Below are 22,300 nucleotides of genomic sequence, written 5' to 3'. Positions count from 1 at the left end.
AAAAACTTGTGTGAGCTGGTTTGGGGAGTATGGAGGGATTTTTTGTTGGCTGGTTTTTGTTTATTGTTGTTTCAGATTTTTTTTTAGTTGATGTGAAAATGAAAGAGCGCTTGTTTGTGGACTGTTGGATACTCTTACCGCTGACAATAAAATACTGTTTTCAGACCTTTTTGTTATGTAGTCCTTAGCTGTTTCAGGAGGCTTGGTGAACAGCTCTCCAGTGTAGACTCAAACAAATATGATTGATCTGCTTGTTACTTTGTGTACGGGATCTCCCTAAAAGCTGTACTGGAGGAAGGGGGGGGCCACGTGGAGAATCACAGCACATGGCAGGTTTTTATTCCTTAGAAATTATTTCAGCTGACTCTTATTAGCAATACATTTAACAGGGATGGAATTAAGATCCTGAGAGTCAGATACAGTTTCCTTTTTCACGATAGAATTTTCCTAGTATACGTCCAGGCCCATGAAGTTAAGATCTGAAGTTTTGATGTTAAAAATGTGCAGGTGAGATCAGTATTGCCTCCTGCGTCCCAACAAATGTATTCCACATGTACTCTAGGCATCAGGGAAGATGATGTTCCCTTTTTTTATGGCCTCAGTAGGTATGCTTCCAGTCCAGATGTTGAAATTTAGCAGGTATGTTCAATGGCTTCAAGACTCTGCTATGCTGAGTTGTGACCACCAGCACAGAGAGCCTGAAATTCATTTCTGCCAAGAGGAGCTGTAGATCTGTGTGCCTGATTACATTCTGTTCTTTGTAATTCCCAGCCTTTTTTTGCTATTGGATGCTGGTAATATTCAGTCATCTTGTCAGGTGAAGTAAAGTTACTTCATAATCAATTTACTTCATGCCAAACCTTTTGTGTGTTTAAGTGGTGCTATTTACTCTTCTGTTTCAGCAGAGCCAAAACTGCCATGAAATTAAATGTAGTAATTTCTCTCTTCTTAACCATGCAGGCAGCTGAAGAAGTTAGATGAAGACAGTTTAACCAAACAACCTGAAGAAGTATTTGATGTCCTGGAGAAGCTTGGAGAAGGGTATGTGTTGTGTTCCAATGTACATTGGCCCAATGTACATTTCTCTGAGAACACATCTGTCTAACAGGGGTGTGTTCAGTGGACTCTGATGTTTCACTATTGTCATGGTTCTACTTCTGAAAGATATGTACTAACATAGTGGCAGTGTTTGGTTAGTAACAGAATAAAACATTTGTTTCCCCAGAGTGTGATATCTTAACCCAAATAGCAGGTTATGGGTCAGCAGTAGGGAGCTGAAAGTTGTTGAAAAATGCCAGCCTGGAGTTGGTAGAGCTCTGTGGGAACTCAAGAGGTTTTGTAGTTCATCCCTGGTACCTCCTGTGGAAGATCTGCCTGGTGGAAGTGAACTTCAGTGACACTGTGCCATTTGGTGAGGCAGAGCAGCATGGGAACACTCCAGGAGTGACATGTTCACTGCCTTAAGCAGTTCATTGGAAAAGACTGAGTTGTAAATCTGCCTGGCTGCTGTAAGTAAAGAAGCTGGAAATAAGAATGAAAGTATCTTAGAAGAGCAGGCAAACCTCTCAGAACAGAGTTGTAGTTCTTACTGATGCTCATCTTGTACTCTATGCTGGAAAAAGAGAATTTTAGTTGTTGAATTTGTGCAAAAGGCCATTCCAAAGCTGTGGTCAGTGTAATGATGGTGTGCTCTTTCCTCACTGCCTCAGCGTGGTGACTTATTTGTATTACAGTGCTTAGAAGTTAGTGGGCTGATTATTTACATTAAAATGCAAAATATTTTTAATAAAATTATAGTTCATGTTTTACGTGATGGTTACACTCGCAAAAAACAAAGCCATAACATTTGCATTTTTAATGTTGCTATATTCAGTGTTTGATATTTTGTTTTCTAGTTCTTATGGCAGTGTGTTCAAAGCCATCCATAAAGAAACAGGTCAAGTTGTTGCAATTAAACAAGTTCCTGTGGAATCTGACCTGCAAGAGATCATAAAGGAAATATCCATAATGCAGCAATGTGATAGGTAAGTGTGTGCTGCAAAACCCTTTATTGGGATGCAAGGACAAGTATCCCCTGTGACCTGGCATTTAATCAAATAAAAGCCATCATGTTGCCTTAAATGTTTTTTAAAAGGCCGGACGTGTACAATCAAGTTACCTCCTATCAACTGAGTCATGTTAGCTGACCATTTGGGTAGTGCAAAGGTAAGACAACAAAAGGTAGCTTGCAGCAAGAGAGAGCACTAAGCTGAGTGGAGTAACCCTGCACTTGCTGCCAGCTGAGAGCCAAGCGTGTGAGCAGCCGCTGCCGTTCTGCCCGGGCTTCTTGAACAGTGGTAACTTGATTGTGTGCTGAGCAGCAGCTCCCGTGTCCACAGGGGTGGTGGCTTCCCAGCAAGGCATAGAAAACTGTTAGAAGGAGGTTTTTTTGTTTCTTTTTTAAAGGGCACGTGGATGAGAGCCACTAATGCATGACTGCTCTTGCATGTGCACAACCTCCGTGCTGTCACCTGCTCGGGTGGCAGGACTGTCCTTCCTGGTCCTGTTCTGCCTGTGCAGGCTCTGCTGCAGTACAAGCTGTCTGCTGATCTGAGCATCCCCAGAATGACCTGCTGGCAGCTCTGTGGGCTGATGGTTGTCCCCCTCTCTGCATGTTTTTATGGGAAAAGATGCTGCAGTGACTTAGGCAGTGAAGAGCTTGTGTGTAGGAAAGACCTACCCACAAAGTGTATCCAAGGCTGAAGGTTTAAAATACACTCATTTCTTCTGGTATTATGAATCTGGCCTTAGGAAACACTACTTTGAAGGAATTCCTGCATGGAAAGCCATTTGAAATAAATTACGTGAGCAGCTGTAGTCCCAGTCACTCTCTTGCATTCCACTCTCACTGTATTTAAATGAAGATGACTTAGGGGCAGGCAGCAGAGTGTACCTTGAAAAGAAATTGTTCCTGAAAAATCTTATTGTAACTGTAAATCTTACTGTAACTTGAAATGCATTGCTAGGTGTCTCTAAAATTAAGTGTTAGTATTGTAAGGCCTGAAGTGAGACCTTACAGTTGTGAACAGCAGAGGGAGTGAATCCCTGGAGCATCACACTTTCTGTGCAAGCATTAAGGGGCACTGTGCAGTGTGACTGCCTTGCTAGTTTTAGAGTTTTTCATTAGAAGATGTTCAGCAGAGAATAGATTAAACATGGTTTTGTTCCTTAGCTCCATTCCCATCAAATCAGGGACAGTCTTCCTGTTAGTTTCTGCTTTACCCCTTCCAGAGGACACGTGGTTTTTCTCACCAGTGTAACTTAACTAGGTTGTTTGCTTTTTGGGCAGCTAGATAGCTGACTGAGAGAGTCCTAGGTTGTAGTGAGATCCTAAAGTATATCCAGGACTAAACTGTAGAGACAAGTAGGTTCATGTGATAGTGGGAGAACATTCATTTTAATGAGTGTGATAGCTATTTTCCAGCAAATCGTGGACTTTATTTAGTGTTTCCCTTTAGTTGCAAATGCTCTGCAGCAGCTTTACCAGGGATTCCTGTGGCCTGTTTCCCATTCCCTTGTCCTGCCCCAGCACTGACCCTGTTGTAACCTGGTTCAGGGAGCTGAACCAGACTGAAGGCTAATCGCTCCTTGTTTCCGTGGGATTTGTCGGACAGTTTAGCTCCCTGGAGTGACTTACTGGCAGGTCATATGAGCCCTGCTGTGGGAACAGGCTTGGCAGGACCGTGGAAGCCCTGTGCAGAATTCAGGGTGTTCTGGAATACTTTTGGTCACGCTTTCAGTGGCGCTTCAACACTGAGTTTCTAAAACATACTTAGGGTCTCTGCAGTGTATTGTGCCTTTTCAGTGATGCTGGTTACTGGTGTTTGACCCTTTGTTTTTTCCTTCTTTTTTCCTAGTCCTCACGTGGTGAAATACTATGGCAGCTATTTTAAGAACACAGACCTGTGGATAGTCATGGAATACTGTGGTGCTGGATCTGTGTCTGACATTATTCGGTTACGAAATAAAACTGTACGTCCTTTCTCCTTTGGGTGTATGGATGGGAGCATGGGTGTCCAGCAGCTCAAGGAAGCTGAGTAGTTAGGGCATAATTCTCGGTGTTCAGTGCCTGACACAACCATTGGCCATAACTTGAGAGACAGGTGCTTTGTTCCTCTGAAAATGAGAAAGCTGATTACATTGCATTTTGATTACCTGGATAGTTTAATTGGTGGAGAAGGTTTTGGGGTGTTGGCTTTCCTGAAAACCCAGGCTGATTCCAAGTAAGACCCTACTTTGCCTTGCTTTGGTTATTGCAGGATAAGAATTTCTAGCCGAGAGAGGACTATGGTATGTGAAATATTGTGAGTGTTTATATGTATGCTGTTTGTCATCTAATTATGCTACATAATGCTGTAAGTCACTCATTTCCCATTGGTATGGCAACCTTTAGTGAAGGCAATTAAGTGGCAATTAGTGAATCTCAGTAAAATACAGACCAAAGCACAAAAGTGCTGTGTCTCAGCCACTGATATGTTGGCAGTAACTCTTCTCTTCTTCAGCTCACAGAGGAAGAAATTGCTACAATAGTGCAGTCAACACTGAAAGGACTCGAGTACCTGCATTTTATGAGGAAAATACACAGGGACATCAAAGCTGGAAATATATTGCTAAATACAGAGGGACATGCTAAACTTGCTGATTTTGGTGTGGCAGGACAGCTTACAGTAAGTAAAAGCAGGGTGGTTTTGTACATTTCAGTTTATCTTTTTAACCTGTGCGTGAGTGTGATGGGATTGTGGAGATTGAGAAATTGTTCGTAGCTGATTTTTAGCACTTTGCATCAACATGAGATGCTAAACCAGCAGCAGATTAGAGCAAATCTTCCTCTGTGGAAGCTGTTACAACTAAATAATGGTTTGCAATAGCATTTGCTGCTTTTTTTAGGATACTTTTGAGTTCTGTGAGCACATTTTAATTCTTCTTTGCAGCATTCCATATTCTAGTCTTGTTGAGTCTAATAATCTGCATGCATGCAGGATAATTAGGGTGATAATTCATTAATGACTGTTTTTGGCTAATACAGTTGCCGTTGTCTGGATCTTTATGCTTCTCTCCTCAGGACACCATGGCAAAGCGGAACACAGTCATAGGGACCCCATTCTGGATGGCTCCAGAAGTGATTCAGGAAATTGGATATAATTGTGTTGCAGACATCTGGTCCCTGGGAATCACTGCAATAGAAATGGCTGAAGGAAAGCCACCATATGCAGATATTCATCCCATGAGGGTAAGGACTGTGGCCTTAAATGTCTTGCTCTGTGGAAAAGGTTTGCTATCATAGCTGGCTGGATCACATATCAGCATGCAATCTTGCTTTTAATGTATAGGACAAGTTGTTTCCTGTCAGTTCTTTGTACTGTTGATTAAATGAAAAACAGGTCTTTGTCAAGAAGAATCTGCATGGGAATAAAAAAAATCACAGTCGTCGTCTGTTAAGACATAGCTCTGTGTTGGATGTGAAGAAACATATTTTCAGCTGGATTATCCAAAGTGGATTTTTTTTTTTTTTTTAAATGCAAGCACAAATTTTAAAGACTTAAAATGTCAAATTCACAGGTTTTGGGGCACATAATGGCTCAGCCAGGTGTGAGCACCTAGTGAGAAAAGTCTGTTTTCTTGCTACTTGATCCCTGTGAGCAGATTTGTGTGTAATACTGTCACAAACTCCTCACAGGCAGCACCTTGAAAAGTCCACTCTTCTTTAGTATCAGCGTGTATTTGTGTGTATTTATATTGAATTGTTGGTTTTAAGCTTTGTTGTGGAAATCTGGAATATTCTGCTTTCAGGCAATTTTCATGATTCCTACCAATCCGCCTCCAACATTCCGGAAACCAGAGCTCTGGTCGGACAATTTTACAGACTTTGTGAAGCAGTGTCTTGTGAAGAGCCCGGAGCAGCGAGCCACTGCAACACAGCTGCTGCAGGTCTGCCTTTTCTTAGGAGAACATGAGCTCTGGGGGAGGCCGTGCTGTGTGGCTCTTGAGATGTTGGTTTCATTTCTTGCTACTCCTGCTTATTACAGATTTTACTTTTTAATAACTCATTTTAAAAATCTCACGCTCAACTTCAACTTTTCAGTTCTTCTCTAAGAACCAGTCTGACTTCAACTTCCTTTGTCTTCTCTGGGTTGTTTTGGCTTTTGGAGTTTGTTGTTGGTTTGCTGGTTTTGTTTGGTTTGGATTTGTTGTTTTACTTTCAAATTCCCACCAGCACTGCCAAGAAACTGTCTCTTAGAACACTAAACAGGGCAGGCTAAATGTAAGTGGTTGCTCAGAATGTTCCAGACATGGTAATGGTCTGTGTAATTGGTTCTTGACAGCTAAGCTAAGGAGAGAAGTAAGTGAAGTTGTGGGAGGGGAATGAGCCCAAAGTCTCACATCAGTAGTGCCCTTGGAGCCTGCTCTTGTTTGGAGGGTGGAAGGCCTCCTTCCTGTGCCAAACAGAAGAACTGGATCTTTATTTTAGTAATGTTTCGAGTTAAATTGTAATTCTATTTGAAGTAGGCCATAGTAACAGTGTTTTACTGTTATATCCTGCTTTGGATGCAATGCTTATCTGTTTTTAAAATATTTCTCAGCATCCATTTGTTAAAAGTGCCAAAGGAGTATCAATTCTGCGGGACCTAATTAATGAAGCAATGGACATCAAGCTGAAACGCCAAGAGGCACAACAGCGTGAACTCGATCAAGAGGATGAAGAAAATTCAGTGAGTATTTAATAGCAACAATGTGCAAAGTCCAAACTCTTGCTCCTTTCATAAGGCTTAACTGCTTTGGGTTTTGTTTTTGCAATATTTTGTCCAATTGCCAGTGGATTTGACTTAGTTCTGGAGTTTTCTATTTTATGACTGGATAACCCGATGTTTGGTCCCTGCTCAAGCTGTATTTGAGTGGGACAGATGGCATGTGTGGGGTACTGTTCACCTTATAATGTAGCTTGAGAGCTGGGGTTGAGCAGGCCTACAAAGTACCGCATGCAGAAGACTTGGTAACATTTTCCCAGTTGGATTAAATTATTTATGCAGTAGTGAGAATTTTTTCATTGTAGACTGCTCTCCTCGTTTGGAATAATAATATCATCTCTGATGTTCTGTGATACAAGTCTGTTGTGTTGTTTTACTGTTGTGCTTTAGAACATCCCTTATAGAAACTTTCTTCTACACAAGAGCAACCGTCAGAAGCCTGAGGTGAGGGCACGGGAAGTGTTCAGGACTTGCTGTGAATTTCGGTTCGGCTCTTTGTTTCAGTGGTTACAGCATGTGAATTTGGGAAGCATGTTGAAAGCTGGTTTTTGAGCCTCTGCCTGCTTCAGCCTGAATAAATGAAATGGGCAACACAAGGCCTTGTGTGCCAGCCCTCTTCAGGGGTGACACTTGAACAGCATGGTCCATGGCATCTGTGCTGAACACATTGTGCATCTGGTTTTGCAGTCTAGGACTGGATATTTATTCAGTGTGGAAGTAACTTTATTGGTCATGTTGCCATGATGTCAATTCTATGAGTACTGTCCCTACCCTGAGTTTTGTCTTTGTCATCCCTTCTTCATTTCTGACTGATCTGGGGTCACAATGCTGAGAGGTGATGTCTGTGTAGTGGAGTCGAGTCCTCTCTGTCGGTGTGTGTGTTTTCCTGAAGCTTCTCTACTCCGTGTCTGCTAGCAGAAAAGTTTCCCAAATACTTCCCAAGTGCTATGGAAACTTCTGATGTAGTCCTTTGTTAAATGATATGTAGCTAACAAATTTATTACTTCCTCTCACCCACTCAACTCCACACAAAATTACTTTTTCTCTATTAACATCTTGTGTGATTTTCTCCTCTCTTGCTATTGGTTTTGAGGTTGGGAAGTAAATTTTACAGACACTCTTGACACAACAGGTAAAACACTTGGAGCACTAGAATGTGGAGAGGTGAATTCTCTCTTTCCATGACATTGAGATGGAGTACTACAGCTTGATGTGCAATAGCTGTGTGTTTTCCCTCTAACACAGATCAGTAAGGCCATGGTCAGACATTCTGAGAACCAAACATGAGCATCTCATCTACTGTAAACCTAGAAAGGGCTTCAGTTCATGCAGTTGCATAGCTGGTCCACATTTCCAAGAAACCAAATGGATTGTGGGAATCTTGACCCTGTTCTCCATGAAATCCTAGTCACAATACACACTTAATGAAGCACACACCACCTGATGAAACTGCCACCTTTGGCTAACGTAACTCTCTGCCAGGAAGTTGTTCTGCCATAACTGGTTTGAAGAGGTTATATTTTCCTACAGGCAGTCTCTTAAGCCTTGGCAGCAGGAATTCCAATTTCTATTATTAGTCCCTTTCAACAAATGGAAAGATAAAAAGTAATTTTCATTGAAAAAAGTTACCAAACCTTGATAATTTATTTGAATCCTTTTTAAAGGTTTGCAAATGCAGTTCATTTTTCTTCAGTGCTACTGAGGTTTATAACGAGTAAAATTGCCTAAAGGTTAAAAATAGAAAAAAAGTAGGATGAGGGGGGTTTCTTTCCATGTGCCACATACTCTCCAGACTTAGACCTGGTGGTGTCAAGTAACTGGTGACTCCTCAGTGAGCTGGACCACTGGAGACAGTGGGTTAGGGTCAGCTCTCAGAACTGCCAGCGTGAATAGAAACACTAACGACTGATTGAGCGTTCTAATCTACTCTTACGGACACTTCACCAGCTCAGAAATGAGATACAACTTGCACTGAGAAGTCTCTGCTGATTATTTATCTGTTTTATTATTTATCATGCTGGCAGAAAAGTACTCATTAGTTTTCATTACCTGTTTGGAGATGACAGGGAGAGAACAAAGTGCATAAACCAAATGTTGCTTCTGTGTGTGTCTGGAAAAATCTCTGAATTAGTGTGACTTGCCAGTGTCCTTCAATACAGACATTCTTCATGGGACTTCACCACCAGTAAAACCTGTATTTGTGGCATGTTTGAACAGGAGGAGGATGAGACGGATTCGGGTACCATGGTACGGGCGAGTGGAGATGAAACTGGCACAATCAGAGCTGTGAACACCATGAGTGATGGAGCCAACACCATGATAGAACACGATGGCACCCTGGAGTCCCAGCTGGGCACAATGGTCATCAACACAGAGGAGGAAGAGGAGGAGGGCACCATGAAAAGTAAGAAAACATCTCTGACTTCTAGAATATTAAATCTTCGTGTGGGCTATGATATGTATTCCCAACCTGCTTTGATGTTTTTGGTAGATTATTGTGTCTTTTGGTTGTAGGGAGCCAAAACTCTTAGGTCAGTGCCCTCTGGCAGCAGAGAAACCTTTCTAGGTCCAACTTTCAAGCCATGCTTTGTAGTCATGCACGTGGTCTAGCTGATGTGCACAATTTCCACAGGCTTTTGCGTTAATCAAATAAGATCTGATTCTAGCTAGTAATCTTTTTTTGTGTCAGTTCTTTTTTGCTGGTTCTGTATTTTTACACAGAATGTAGAGGGGGACTCTAACAAAGGGTTGATCACAAAATGTGTGTTGCTTTAGATGATGATGTGGCTGTAACCTGGCATCTGAAAGCAGTAAGTCTGTTTTAGGATTGATGTATCCAGTGAAGAGCCAGATTTATGAAATGACAAATATCTTGCAGGCTTCAACCACAGCAGGACACGCAGTGGGAGGGGTTGGCATCTCTCTAGACTGGTGTGTTTCTTTAGTGTTACTGTAATCACTGAGGGCGACCGAATGAGCTCTGTTGCTGTTTCAGACATGCAAGTTGAAATCCATTCTGCCCTAAAAGAGGAAAGCTTACTGAAGCTACAATCCTTGTCAGAGAATGTAAGATTTAGAATTATGTGACTGGTAGTCTGTGGACGACCTTACAGCTTGAGCTGGAAAAGGGTTGAAAATGTTTCTTTGATTAAAGAAATGGCAGGGAAAGCCTTCCTGAAAAAGTATGACTTCAAGAAGAGGAATCTTTTCTGAATTATGGATTCTCATAGAAATCTGTTCCCACTGGTTTCTTAACCTCACAGTTCTGAGGCAGAGGTAGTCAGGATGACTCAACTGGCCAGCCTGAATGTTTGTTTGCTCAAGGACTGGGGAAAGTGCTGACTGGGGGCTCAGCAGTACTCAAATATGACCATCACACGCAAGCCTTATTCTTTTGGCTTTGGCACTGCTTCCAAAGACTTCCTTGGCCATCTGATATTGAGCCTTTAGCTATTCTTCACAGGAGTTTGGAAAAATCCTTTCCTCAGGAATTTCTGTGTTGAAACCTTCTTCCCTGTCAGGGCCCTTTGAAGCTTGTGGAACGATGCTGGGTTTGAGAGTGAAATTTCAGCAGAATCCCTTTAAAGATTTTTCCAAGCTTTGATAAACATGACTCAGGACATCAAAACCCAGAGGTGTCAGTCCGTGTAGCAGCTTGGGGCGACAAAGACGATGGTGGGGTGGAACAAGGTCGATCTAGCAAGGAGATGGATGGATGCTTAGAGTAGCTAAAATGTCATCCAAAGAAAGGGACATTTCAACAGTATTAAATAAACCTGGTGAAGCTGCAGTTTCTTTACGAGCAGACAGCAGTGATAGTTTCTCATCATCAGTGTGTACTGTTCCATTTCATGGCTCACAATACAAGAGGTTTTGCTGTCTGGTGCTCCTGCACTGCCAGCACTGTGTAAGTGAAGCACCTCTTGAGTTTATCTTCCGTGTTTGACATGTGCTTATCTTCTCACTATCTTTTTAAGACTGCATTGCTTGTAACTCAAAAGCACCTCGTGCTGCCTGTGAAGTGGTGTTCAGAGGCTCGAGGAGATGCCTTTGATAGTATCTCTTTTGTAAGGGCACGCTCTGGTTTTGAGCAGAACGAGTTATGAGGATGCAGCGGTGCCTTTAGCACAGGGCAGTCTCCACCCTCAAGAGGGAGCTCCACAACAAGCTCCGACACTCGACATCTCCGTGACTGGAAAGGGGAGTTCTTATCTTAAACCCTCCTTCAGGCTTTTTAAAAACTCCCGTGTTCTTCAGCTGCTGCTGTGCAAGGTGTTCTCAGCTGGGGGTGTGGCAGAGGGGCTGGAGGAGGCATTTGGAGGTCCTGGCTGCAGGTGGTGGCTGACACAGGGACCACTTCCATGCCCGTGGGCTTCACACAGGGATGCCCAGTGAGCCCACTCTCTGCTGCAGGCTATGCTGCATTTTGACTGCTTGTAGCTTCATTCCAGCAAATCTGATGTTAATGAAAATAATACTTCCTTAACACCTTTTTCTCCTCCTTGCTTGGTAGTGTAGCTCTGAAATACTGGCTGCTGCATAGAGCAGTTCCCAGTTTTTTGGGGGGGATGCTAGGCAGTGCCTCTGAGCAGCTTCCCCCTCATGAGAATTGCCTGCAGCTCAGTTTTTCAGCTTGCCATTTACATATTCATAACATTCAGTTAAATGGATTTAGCCCTAAAGCTCATCAGCCTGCTGCAGAACCCTCTGGAGCAAGTGGTTTTTTGTAATCTTAAATATAAATGTAATAATGCTGTTGGGGAATAACAGAGTTTGAAGGAGTTTCATTGATTCGTATTTTTAAAGACATCTATATATTTTTTTGGCAGTTTGTGTTATGACTCACAATAGAACCTATTTTTAAGTCAATAAAAAACTTCTGGGTTTTTTTTACATGGCATTACAGCTTCCCTAGGCGTCCTGGGCTTCTTAACTGCAGGTTTCTGCAGTTGTGTTCTAGCCCTTCTTTCTAATTAAAAAAAAAAAAAAATCTGTGTCTTAACTAGTTTTTTGTTTGGTTGTATTTCTTTTTAATGTCAAAAGTGTTTAAAGCATCATGTTTCAATGTTTTATAGATAAGATTGTCTTAGAAATCTCTAGCATACAACTTGCAGTAGCCTTGAAAGTGCAAACAACTTCCAGTAGACTTGAAAGTGATTGTTGCATAAATCAATTTGTGACTTCTTAGGCTCAGAGGAATCTTAAATTCCAGTATTTTACATTGTAGGGGAAGTTTTGTTTTGCGGTCAATTGAGCTGTAATTGTATTTGCTTAAAATCTTTCATTTGCTTGGCTTTATTCTGGGCACTCAATATAAATAGTCAGGCAGCATTAAAAATGTCACTGTGACATTCTGTTACACATTCTGAAAGCACTCAAGTGATTGCCTGAGACCGCAGATTCTAAATTGTGCTGCGACACATTTTACTTCTAAATCGATTGCTGAAAGATTACTTATGGATTGCAGTTAAACTATTCCAGGAAAACTTTAAATGTAGCTGGAGAACTATAGATGAGCAATGATTTGTAATGACAGACATTTCCATTGTGCTCGAGAGCTGGAATAACTTTTGAGCTGTTAATATGTCTGGAAGTGTCCTTTTTTAATTTTTCTATGAGAGAATATATAGTGCTAGTAAACAGGGCAGCATTTTTTACTCTTCATGCTTTTACTCTTCCTTTTTCTGCTTTACTTGCTGTATTTGTTTAGATAGTGGAATCTTGGCATGAATTTGTCTCTTTGATTTAAAGAGTGGAACATAATTTTATAATAATGTTGCCTTCCTTGAGCACTGCAATATGATCAGATCCAAGTGAAATTGGATCTAGTTTGTCTGGTACTAGAGTCTGCCCTATTTTCTCTGTTAAAATACATCTTGCTTGTTTAAACATCAAATAATTGGTGAATTATATTGGAGAGTGCAGAACTGCCAGCAGTAGTGTGAGTTGGGCTGTCTGGTCTTTGGGTTGAGATGAATGAGGAACCTGGAGACAGGGGAGGGATTGTGGGTGTGGGTTTTTTGTTCGTGTGGCACACACTCAGTACAGTGTGTGGTGCAGGGGTAGACCAGAAGCTTTAATAGCACTGTTGTCTCTACCTTGGTCATGTAATGTGCTGGTAAAAATTCTTTAGAGTTTGTAAGTGTTTAAAATAAAAAAATTCAGGCTTTGTTCTTACACAGTTAGGGGGTTGTTGTGCTTTTACCATGCCCACACTGCTAAGCATGGTTGTGTAATTTTAAAAAAGTATTTCCCCTTTTGAGGGGGAATTGGGCTTCATTAGCAAATTAAATGAGCTAAGATGCAAACTTGGCAATTTCCTATTTGAAAAATGATTCAGAGTAAGCTTGTCATCTTGGTGGCTGTGTGAGACATCCAGTGGGTGACACTTAAACCTAAGCCAGAGAAATGTTTCTGCCAAGGCTCGGGAAACGTTTCTTCCCCATGAATTAACCTGAGATTTTTCACGTAAAGCAATGACTGTAAAAGCTGCAGCGTGAGCAGCAGAATGAGTATGGGTGGCAGAAGGATTATGTGATTGCATTAATATTGTAATTGACTAAAGTATTACTGGGGTATAGCTGAGGTAGCCATAGATGATATCATCATCTGTCCAGAAAAGTGCAGTGGCACGTTATCCAAATTGCTCATGCAGCTACTGTGGAGAGTAACTCCATGTCCTGTCAGGATTTACATCATGTGTGCGTCAAAGATACTGGCCAAAGGTGCTTGTTTTGCCTCTGGTTTTCTCCATAGACAATAATAGCTCTTTGCAGCAGCTTCCCACTACTTAGTGTTATTAATGTCCAGTGGTACAGTTCTGTGTTTAAAGCAAATTGGTCCATTTAGCCATAATTGAACCATAAAACACTCTCAGCATTATGCATTTAAATAACATGCTGCTTATACAAACTCCTACATTGATTAAATTGTTCTCGAACTGTAAGAATCATCCTGCTGCCACTCTTGGGGTGTGGAGAATACAAATCTTCACAGAGAGGTGTTCCTGTTGCTTTTTGACCTCGAATAGCAGCCTTGCTGGCAAGCTTGACATAAGCAGTGGCCAGTAAAATTTGTGTAGGAGTATGAAGCTGTGTGAACGTGCAGACAGCATTTCTGAGGGATGGGAGGAGTTGTGTGTGCTGTCATTTTGTTGTAGAGTTTTTGTTGTGTGTTCTGTTTTTCCTTTCCTTCCTTTCCTACACTGGCCCTAGTAATTGAAATAGTGGCTCTGTGCGGGCTGAAGCATGAAGAGGAGTTAAGTCCAGGATCCAAGTGGGATGCTTGTCCACCTTTGGCTGTCCTGCATATTTGACAAAGCTTCAATGCTAAGACAAAGTTAATTATCTGTTTATATTTTCAGTGATACTGAAATTGGAGAAAGGATGTGTGTGTTCAATAGAGTTACTTTTGCTGGTGTTAGCAACTTATTGTTGAGCACTCCTGTATTTGGTATGGTGGGGGATAGAAAGTAGGGGATTTTTTATTTTTTTCCTGGACAGAAACATTTTTCTTGGAGAAGATGGGAGGTGTGGCTAACAGGGTCCTGAGCACTGTACAAGAGGCAGTGTGCTTCAGGACACTCAACCAAGAGACAGAGTAGTAGTAAATCACTAAGTAAGTACATCTCTGTCCCATGCACGTTCGTGCATTTGCACATCCAGGCAAACTGGAGCCTACCTGTCTCTTCTAAGAATAAACTCACTCCCTACTGGATCAAAATAAACCCTGGAGAAAGCCTTACTCCTGAGTAGGAATAAGAAAAAGTGTAAACTCTTAAATTCCTTCATTGCAGAAGTTCAAAACCAAATTTATTTTTACCAGCAGATTTTCAAGCTTTGGGGGAAAGAAATGTTCATTGCAGTGTTGTTTTCTGTTCTCTCTAGATAAGCAAATGAGTTTCTGGCTTATGAATAGAAAGGGAGTTGGGAAGTGCTTACTTGGTTCTGTGCCATCTGGGGAGCCTGAGCTGTTACCCACAGGTGCTGGATGTGAAGACTACATCCCTGCTGATGAGGTTGTTTCTCATTTAGATTTATCAGGAGCTGAGCCAGAGGATGCAGAATAGGAAATGTTCACTTCTTTCTCAATGCACCTTCACATCTCCCTGCCTGTCACATGCTGTGGCTGCTGGACTAAATTAGCAATTCAAGCTAATGAGGTGAAAGACATGAGGTGTCCACTGAAAATCTGTGATGGAGGAAGAAAGCTGCTCTATATTTATAATCATGTCTGAGATTTAAAGCAAAAGAGATATAAGAGGAGGTAGCCTGGTCTTAAGCACCTTCAATTACTGTGAGGATTTCCTCCCCTATTTTTGGAAGGGTTCTCACTAGAAATGTTACAGCTTTGGGTGTGTTGATGCTCTTCTCCTTAGATGTCTTTCACACCTTATTCATTAAGAGATTTAGGTTGATTCTTATGTTCATTTAGGAGTTTCTTATTAATAGCAGAACCTGTTGGGAGTGTTTTGCTTTGATTTAATTTGAGATAGGCCATAATTATGGGGAGATTTGTCCTCATAAAGAGATAAAAAGTGTTACGTGTTCTGCTTTTAATATGAGGAAATTTCAGCTCCTCTTGCCATGGGATGAACTTATTAATGATGGAGCAATTTTTGCTCTGGTTGAATAATTTGACATCTCTCTGCTCTGCTGCTTAAAATGACTCAGTCCTCTTCAGACTGTACAAATTATGCTGTCCAGCTGCTAAAGTTCATCTGTGATCTCTAAAAAATAGCCCGAAGCAAATAAAACTGCAGTTCCATTTGAAATTTAATATTAATGAAGCATTGCTTACACATGACCATCAGGCACTTTTTTGTGCATCCTAAATATGTATTTTCAGTCTTAAAGTTACATAATTGAATATAAAGCAGCAGCAGCTTACTGAGGCTAGTGAGGACTAAGGCTTTGTAGAGATTGCAGCCTCTGAATTTTTGACAAATACACATACATGTACCAAGGATCACATTCTAGTTCAAAATCCCTAATGTAGTAATTGGTTGCTTCATTGTTGTTGATTTATGTCAGGTTCATAGTAAATTAATTTGTAGCATTATCTCCTGACTGTTCCCAGCCATAACTCCAGCTCCAGTTTTTGTGGTATGGGGAGGAATCTGATCATTGTGACTTCAAGAACAGGTATTTAAGTATTAACTGTATGAACTGGCTTGAGTGAAGTGCACAAAAAATGTGTTCCTGAGGTTATCTTACTGTCCCTCTCATGGCAAGCTTTGTAACTCCAGAATATTCACCCTAGGTAGACCTTAGCAATCCCTTTCAAGAGGAAAGAATAATAAAACAAGGATTCTTCTGATGTCAAGTTTGAGTAGAGAAGAATAATTTTAGAGAAAAGCAGAAATTTTAGTTTCATTGCTCAGCAAGCCTGTTCAGATAGATAGAAGGACTTTGTAAATCTCCCTTTCTTTTTGAAAGCATCCTTTGAAGCTTGTGAGCTTCTGAAAATTTTCAATTGTGAGAGCTAATTTGACAAAATCAACGAAATGAGTCTTTTGATTTCTGGGGCTAGATGATAGCAAATGATCTGGTTTCATGGATATTCTTTGCTGCTGGGAATGAAAAGTAAATGTCTTGCTGGTTTGATTGACTGGGCTGTTTCTTCTTTATCATTCTCCTTTCTCTGCAGCATCATATGGAAATGCAAATGACTTGGAGGCTGTCCACACCTTCTTTGTCATCTTTTTCTCCATGTGAGGTGCTCTGTATGCTGCAGTCAGCCCCTAAGACTGACCTGTTCCATTTCCTCAGCTATTCAGACAGGTGACATTTTTGGAAAGGAGCAGATTGTTCGGTTTTTTCCTTGCACCTTGCCCTTGCTGTAGCCTGGCAGGGGAGAGGATCCAGTGCTGGCTTCTTGCAGAGCCCTGTCTGTACCTGTCAGTTGTCTTTTGTCTTGTTTGGGCTGTTTATGCTTGGAGAGGGAGTGTCCCAGCTTGCATACGACCCTGTGCAGTTGGGCATGGCTTTCCAGTGCTGAAGGATACCACAGAATTCAAAGTTCACAGGTGTATTTGTTGTGCCCAACTTACAGCATTCTCTACCTTTGGACCTCCTAGTTTCACCCCTTTTTCTGTCCTCAGACACAACAGTACTGATATTATTACACTTTTTAAACATGACTTTAAAACCAGGCAACACCCTTGAGTTTTCCATGGGGGGCTTCTCCTCTTCACAGGACGCAGGCTGAGCTTGGAGCAGCCCTCCCAGTGCCTGTGGCTCTGCACAGCCACTCTGAACCTGCAATTCTGCAGTCAGTTGGACCAGCCCCAGCAGAGCTGTGGTGTTCCATTTGTGTAATTAATATAGCTCCTAAAAGATGACTGTGTATCTAAATGATAGACCTTTAATGGCTCCAGGGAGCTCTCATGGCTCATCTTCATAAGCAACTCTTTAGATTCCAAAATAGATGCAACAGTGAAGCCCTTCTTGTCACCACAGGGTGACCTTCTCATAAAAGGTTCTTCTCTACCACAGTTGTGATCTCACTTTCTGTCTATGTTCATCTTTTAGCCTAACCCTATAAAATTAGGAAGTTAAATGCTTTTTGGCACAGACACGTTTGGTGCGGTGTCATCTCTCAGCAGCATCTGCTTCTGCAAATAGCAGGGATCGATTTTTGTCTTTGGCTGCCTGTTATCAAAATTTTAAAGATATAGTAGTGTGGCTCTTGTGTTGAATTAATAGCAGGTCATCTTTGGAAAGATGACACTGCTGTTAAGTGCTAAGACTGACGAAAAGAAATTCAGTTGTGCTGGGATGATAATTGATGTGGTGTAATGTCTTTCTGTCTCTGGGAGCATTTCTGTCGGTCTTGCTGCATCCACACCCCTACAGAGATCATAGCAGCAACTAAAATTTCAGATATCTTAGATTGGCATCACAGTTACTTCTCCTTTTATATTACCCTGGTTTTTTTCCCCCATTTTCTTTGTCAGTTAGCAATCTCTGCTTTATATCAGCTAAAAAACAAAGGAACGCTAAGATGCAGTGTTATATGTTGATGAGTGGAAATGTACTTAAGTTGGTGACTAAATGTACTTAAATTGGTGACTAAATGTACTTAAATTGATGACTAAATGTACTTAAATTGATGACTAAGTGTTGCTTGTGTTTGCAAGGCCTGAGGTGACTGCAGGGTTAGAGGGGTCTGATGGTGGCTGTGAAGAGTGTGTGCCACAAAAGCACTTGGGTGGGCAGGGAGCTCTGGCACTCATCAGTCTGATGCCCTGTGTGGAATTGTCCCTGGAATGGGACAACTACAATGTCAGATCTGGTTGCTCAAGGCCTTGCAAAGTCACTCCAGTCCCATTCTGTTGCACAACCATCCCTGTTGTGAAACTTTCTTCCTTGTGTTCAGCCAAGTCACCCTTTGCTGCAGTTCAGTTCCCCTCATCCTCTCACTGGGAGAGTGAGGAGGTCACACAAAAAGTTCATTGTCCTGCACTTCAGGAGAGCAGATTTTGGCCTCTTCAGGAATAAGCTTGGTAGAGTGTCATGGGATAAAGTTGTGGAGGGAAAAGGGGCCCAAAAAAGCTGGTTCATATCCAAGGCTAACTTCCTCCAAGCTCAGGAGCGATGCATCCTGACAAAGGGAAAGTCAGGCAAAAGTGCCATGAGGCCTGCATGGATGAACAAGGGACTCCTGGACAAACTCAGCCACAAAAAGGAAGCGTACAGAGGGTAGAAGCAAGGACAGGTAGCCTGGGAGAAATACAAAGAGATTGTCCGAGCCACGGGTCAGGTCAGGAAAGCTAAAACCCTGATAGAATTAAATATGGCCAGGGACATCAAGGGCAGCAAGAAAATCTTCTATAGGTACTTAATTTTCCCTGTTCTTCCTTTTATCACTGACAACACTGAGCTGTGTGGTGCGGTTGACATGCTGGAGGGAAGGGATGCCATCCAGAGGGACCTGGGCACACTCGAGAGGTGGGACTCTGCAAATCTCTTCTGCCAAGTGCAAATACTGCAGTTCTTGGTAAAACACAAGATGTGAGGAAATGAGCATGATTATTTTAACTGACACTCAGAATGAAGCTCTGTTTTGAGTGAACAGTTTTTTAAAAAGTAAATAGAAAAGAACTGAATAAGCCAATGTCACTGGAGTGAAACATTTGCTTTTACAGTCTCCTGTGCTGCAAACAGTAATCTTCAAAACAGAATACAAACATGATGTAGATTTTCTTCTTTTTTTCCCCCTAGGAAGGCTGAATTACTGAGACCCAGGCTGGCTGTCAGTGAGCTGTGTATAGATTAGCCTGGCTAGTTATGAATTCCTCTCTTTCTACAAAATTAGTTGGTGTTAAACATTGCCATGATTGTCCGTAACAACTTACCTCCTGCTTCAAGCAGGCTGAGCTGCAGCAGAGTACAAGGGGTGTGTTTACTTCATTCTAAATAAATGTTTTATCACTCAGCAGTAATTGGATTGTGATTGTATTTCAGTAATTATTCCCAACAGCAAATCTGTTCTCCAGTTCACAGACGTGTTCCCTGCCTGACCTTCACGCTGCTGGTCTGAAGGTGTCTTTCTTGATCTAATTATGTATGATGAGATTTTTAGTTTTGTTTTTTTAAAAAGGGGAACTACTGCCAGGGGTATAATAATTTGTCTTTGCTCCAGTTATCATGGTGCAAAAGTATCAGCACTTCAGTTCATGCTTGAGCTTTTAGCTGGCCCTGGAGAGACAGAACAATGCAGGGCTTTTTCAAAATGCATCATGACATTTAGGGCTGTGCAGAATCACACTTCTCTTAGCATCACAACCCAAATATCCTGCCAAGATTTCTCATACTTTGTAGAAATTTGTTCTGTATTTAACATGAGTATAGACAAATAATTTCCTGGAGTATCTTGTAGCTGACCAAGGAATTCATCCACTTCTCTGAAGATCATGCAGACTCTGCCAGTGAAGTTCTGGATCACTGGCTGGCAGTTTTATATGCAAGAATAATATTCTGTGATTAAATCCTAATGAGTTTCCAGAGCAGCTAATATTTTTTCAAGAGGAAAGCTCTGCTGAGTGTCCTTAGAGAGGACTGTTTTGTGACAGCTTGCCTTCTGTACAGACTCTTGTGGGAGAGTCTCTGCATTACACAGACCCTGCCAACCCATCACAGGACATCCCCTGTGTGCGTGCTTGAAGCTCTAAACTCTTGGTTGGTTGCCTGCCTGACAGATTATATTTATTTCAAACGTATGGCATTCAGCACTGAGCTTATTTCCGCAGTCCAGACTTAGGCTGTTCTGATGCCATTTGCTGTTAACTCCAGTCCTCATCCTGCTTTCTGAAAATTATGGTTTCTGCATCACCTAAAACATATGTTCCAAGTATGAGTAACTTATTCTAGAGAACCTTGTGTTACAGAACAAAACCATTTAGTAAGTTCCAGTGCTTGCTTCCAGGATGCTTACAGGTTTTGGGGGAGCATTTCATCATCAAGAGCAGTGCAGTGGCATTAAGCTGTGAGCTGCATCTGCAGCTCTCATGGTCCTGTGCTGCAGCCCTGTTAAAGCATGTTTGCTGTACAAGCCTGCCTCTTCGTTTGGACTGGGACTCTTCTCAAGGAATTGGCTGTGCTGTAGCTCAGGACAGGCCAGTTTAAGTGTGCAGAGCCTGGGCACCGTCTGGTGCTGGACTTGTTGCACTACTGAGGAAATCTTGCCTTGGAGATGCTGGAAGCCTTGTGCCCTTGACTTGCTGTGAAGTTAAATTTCATGTTTTCTTCCTGTGTTGGCTTTTTTTGCTGTCTGTGTTAGGAATCAGCATTTCCATCCTCTCATATTTCATCACTTCCTTCCTTATTGTGCTGTCATCACCCTGCAAATGAAGCCACCTCCCGTTTCTTATTACCCCAAGTTTCTTAATTTTAGCCTAGAATTGAATGGTTAATCTATGTATCTGGCTTGTTTGAGTCTAAATCTCAGCCTTTCTTCCACTAAGAAAGTCGGTTCAGAAGAACTAATTTACAAAAAGAAAACTGGGGCAGTAAACTTGAACATCTACTGACTATTTATAAAAAGAAGTAAAAAGAAGTTTTGCAAGCTAAATAAGCTTTTCTACTCAAACAATATAGAAACTTGACCACTTCTACCCAAGGCAAATTGTGTGGTATTTGTAAGGTGTTTGTGGTCTGAAAGCCTCATTTCTGTGCTGTTCTGATCACAAATATAAAGGTGAGTTTCTGCTTGTAAAACAGCACTGTTTATTTTTGAAGCTTGCTTATTTTGCAGTGCATGGAACCTGGCTGGGATGAAAAATCCCAGCCTGTCTCGGCTGCAGCTGTTCAGTTCTGGCATTCAGTGCATGCAGCTGGTTACATGGAGTGTGCTGTCAGGGATGGATTGCAGGTCTAGAGGCCGAGGCCTCCAGCATTGTAATCACTTCCGTGGTGGGCTTTAAGCTTTCCTTCTCCACTTTTCTCACTGTGCAGTCAGTTTTATGATGGAAAAGCTGCTGAAAAATAGTATTTTAGCAAGTACTTTAGCAGTACTATGTGATTTAGTGTGTGCTAAAAGAAATAAAATCACTTTTGGGCATGATGTAGGGCTGTATAACCGAAACTGTATTTTTCAAAACAACTATTGTTTTATTATTTTTAATATTTCCAGGGAGGGATGAAACGATGCAGCCAGCCAGACCATCATTCCTTGAATACTTTGAACAGAAGGAGAAGGAGAATCAAATCAATAGCTTTGGGAAGAATGTGTCTGGCCAGACAAAAAATTCATCTGATTGGAAAGTACCACAGGATGGAGACTACGAATTTGTAAGTCTATACTTTGAAATTCAATCAATGTGACAATCTTTAAGAATTTCAGTCAGCTGCCATGAGATTATTTCTTGTTTTGACAGACTAATGGAAACTTAAGGAGGTTTGCTAATGCATTTGGATGGGGCATTTTGAAAAACTCGTTTTCTTTATGTATTTCCCAGTAATCATAGCCAGTCATTATCTGTAAACGTTCCTTGTTTAAAAGCAAACAAAGGAACAAAAAAGCCTGAGGACATGAAGGTATAAAGTGTCTTGCTTTGGTTCCCCATTATGCATTTAAAAATTAAAAAAAAAAAAAATCCAGACGGCAGTTGGAAAATGCAAGTCCTCAACGTGTAGTGTTTGACAAAGAACAGTGTTAGAACCATTGAATTTCCTTGTTTTTCTCAAGCTTTGGCACTGGGTTTTGTTTTTATTATATAAACATTAAGCTTGTCTTCATTTTTCTTTTCAAATCCTTATTTCCATTCTTCCTCACTAAGGCTGACATGCTCAGAATTTTCAGGAACTTTTCAGAAGTTCAAAGAAAGAGCTATTATTCATAAATTTGATTTATTTTTCTGTGTGTGTGTGAGGATGTAAAATTTCATGTTTTATTTCAAAAAGCCAGAAGAGGCTGAACATTGTTCCCTCCTCATTTTTCTTCAGTGATCTTTCACTGCAAGCTCCTGTAGCGCTGTGTGCCCTTTCACTGCCTGTTCATGCTGCCCACGGTTC

At 41.5% G+C, this 22,300-nt stretch overlaps 1 protein-coding gene across 2 annotated transcripts in view; it reads left to right on the top strand.

Moving 5' to 3' along the window:
- The window catches only part of STK4 (serine/threonine kinase 4), a 46,455-nt gene that overhangs the window by 1,694 nt on the left and 22,461 nt on the right, over positions 1-22,300 (top strand). Inside the window, exons 2-11 of one of the 2 annotated variants that reach the window (XM_039563405.1) lie at positions 961-1,041; positions 1,896-2,024; positions 3,897-4,011; positions 4,542-4,706; positions 5,102-5,269; positions 5,830-5,967; positions 6,621-6,749; positions 7,176-7,229; positions 9,003-9,189; positions 21,420-21,577. In XM_039563405.1, the coding sequence (XP_039419339.1) occupies positions 961-1,041; positions 1,896-2,024; positions 3,897-4,011; positions 4,542-4,706; positions 5,102-5,269; positions 5,830-5,967; positions 6,621-6,749; positions 7,176-7,229; positions 9,003-9,189; positions 21,420-21,577 (1,324 nt within the window). The remainder of the gene's footprint in view (positions 1-960; positions 1,042-1,895; positions 2,025-3,896; positions 4,012-4,541; positions 4,707-5,101; positions 5,270-5,829; positions 5,968-6,620; positions 6,750-7,175; positions 7,230-9,002; positions 9,190-21,419; positions 21,578-22,300) is intronic. The other variant, XM_039563406.1, reaches the window with a different exon arrangement.

The sequence above is a fragment of the Corvus cornix genome, chromosome 20, assembly GCF_000738735.6.
Source record: "Corvus cornix cornix isolate S_Up_H32 chromosome 20, ASM73873v5, whole genome shotgun sequence".
In the NCBI taxonomy this organism is placed as follows: Eukaryota; Metazoa; Chordata; class Aves; order Passeriformes; family Corvidae; genus Corvus; species Corvus cornix.
The sequence above is the reverse complement of the archived record's forward strand: the minus strand, read 5'-3'. Positions and strand labels throughout refer to the sequence as shown.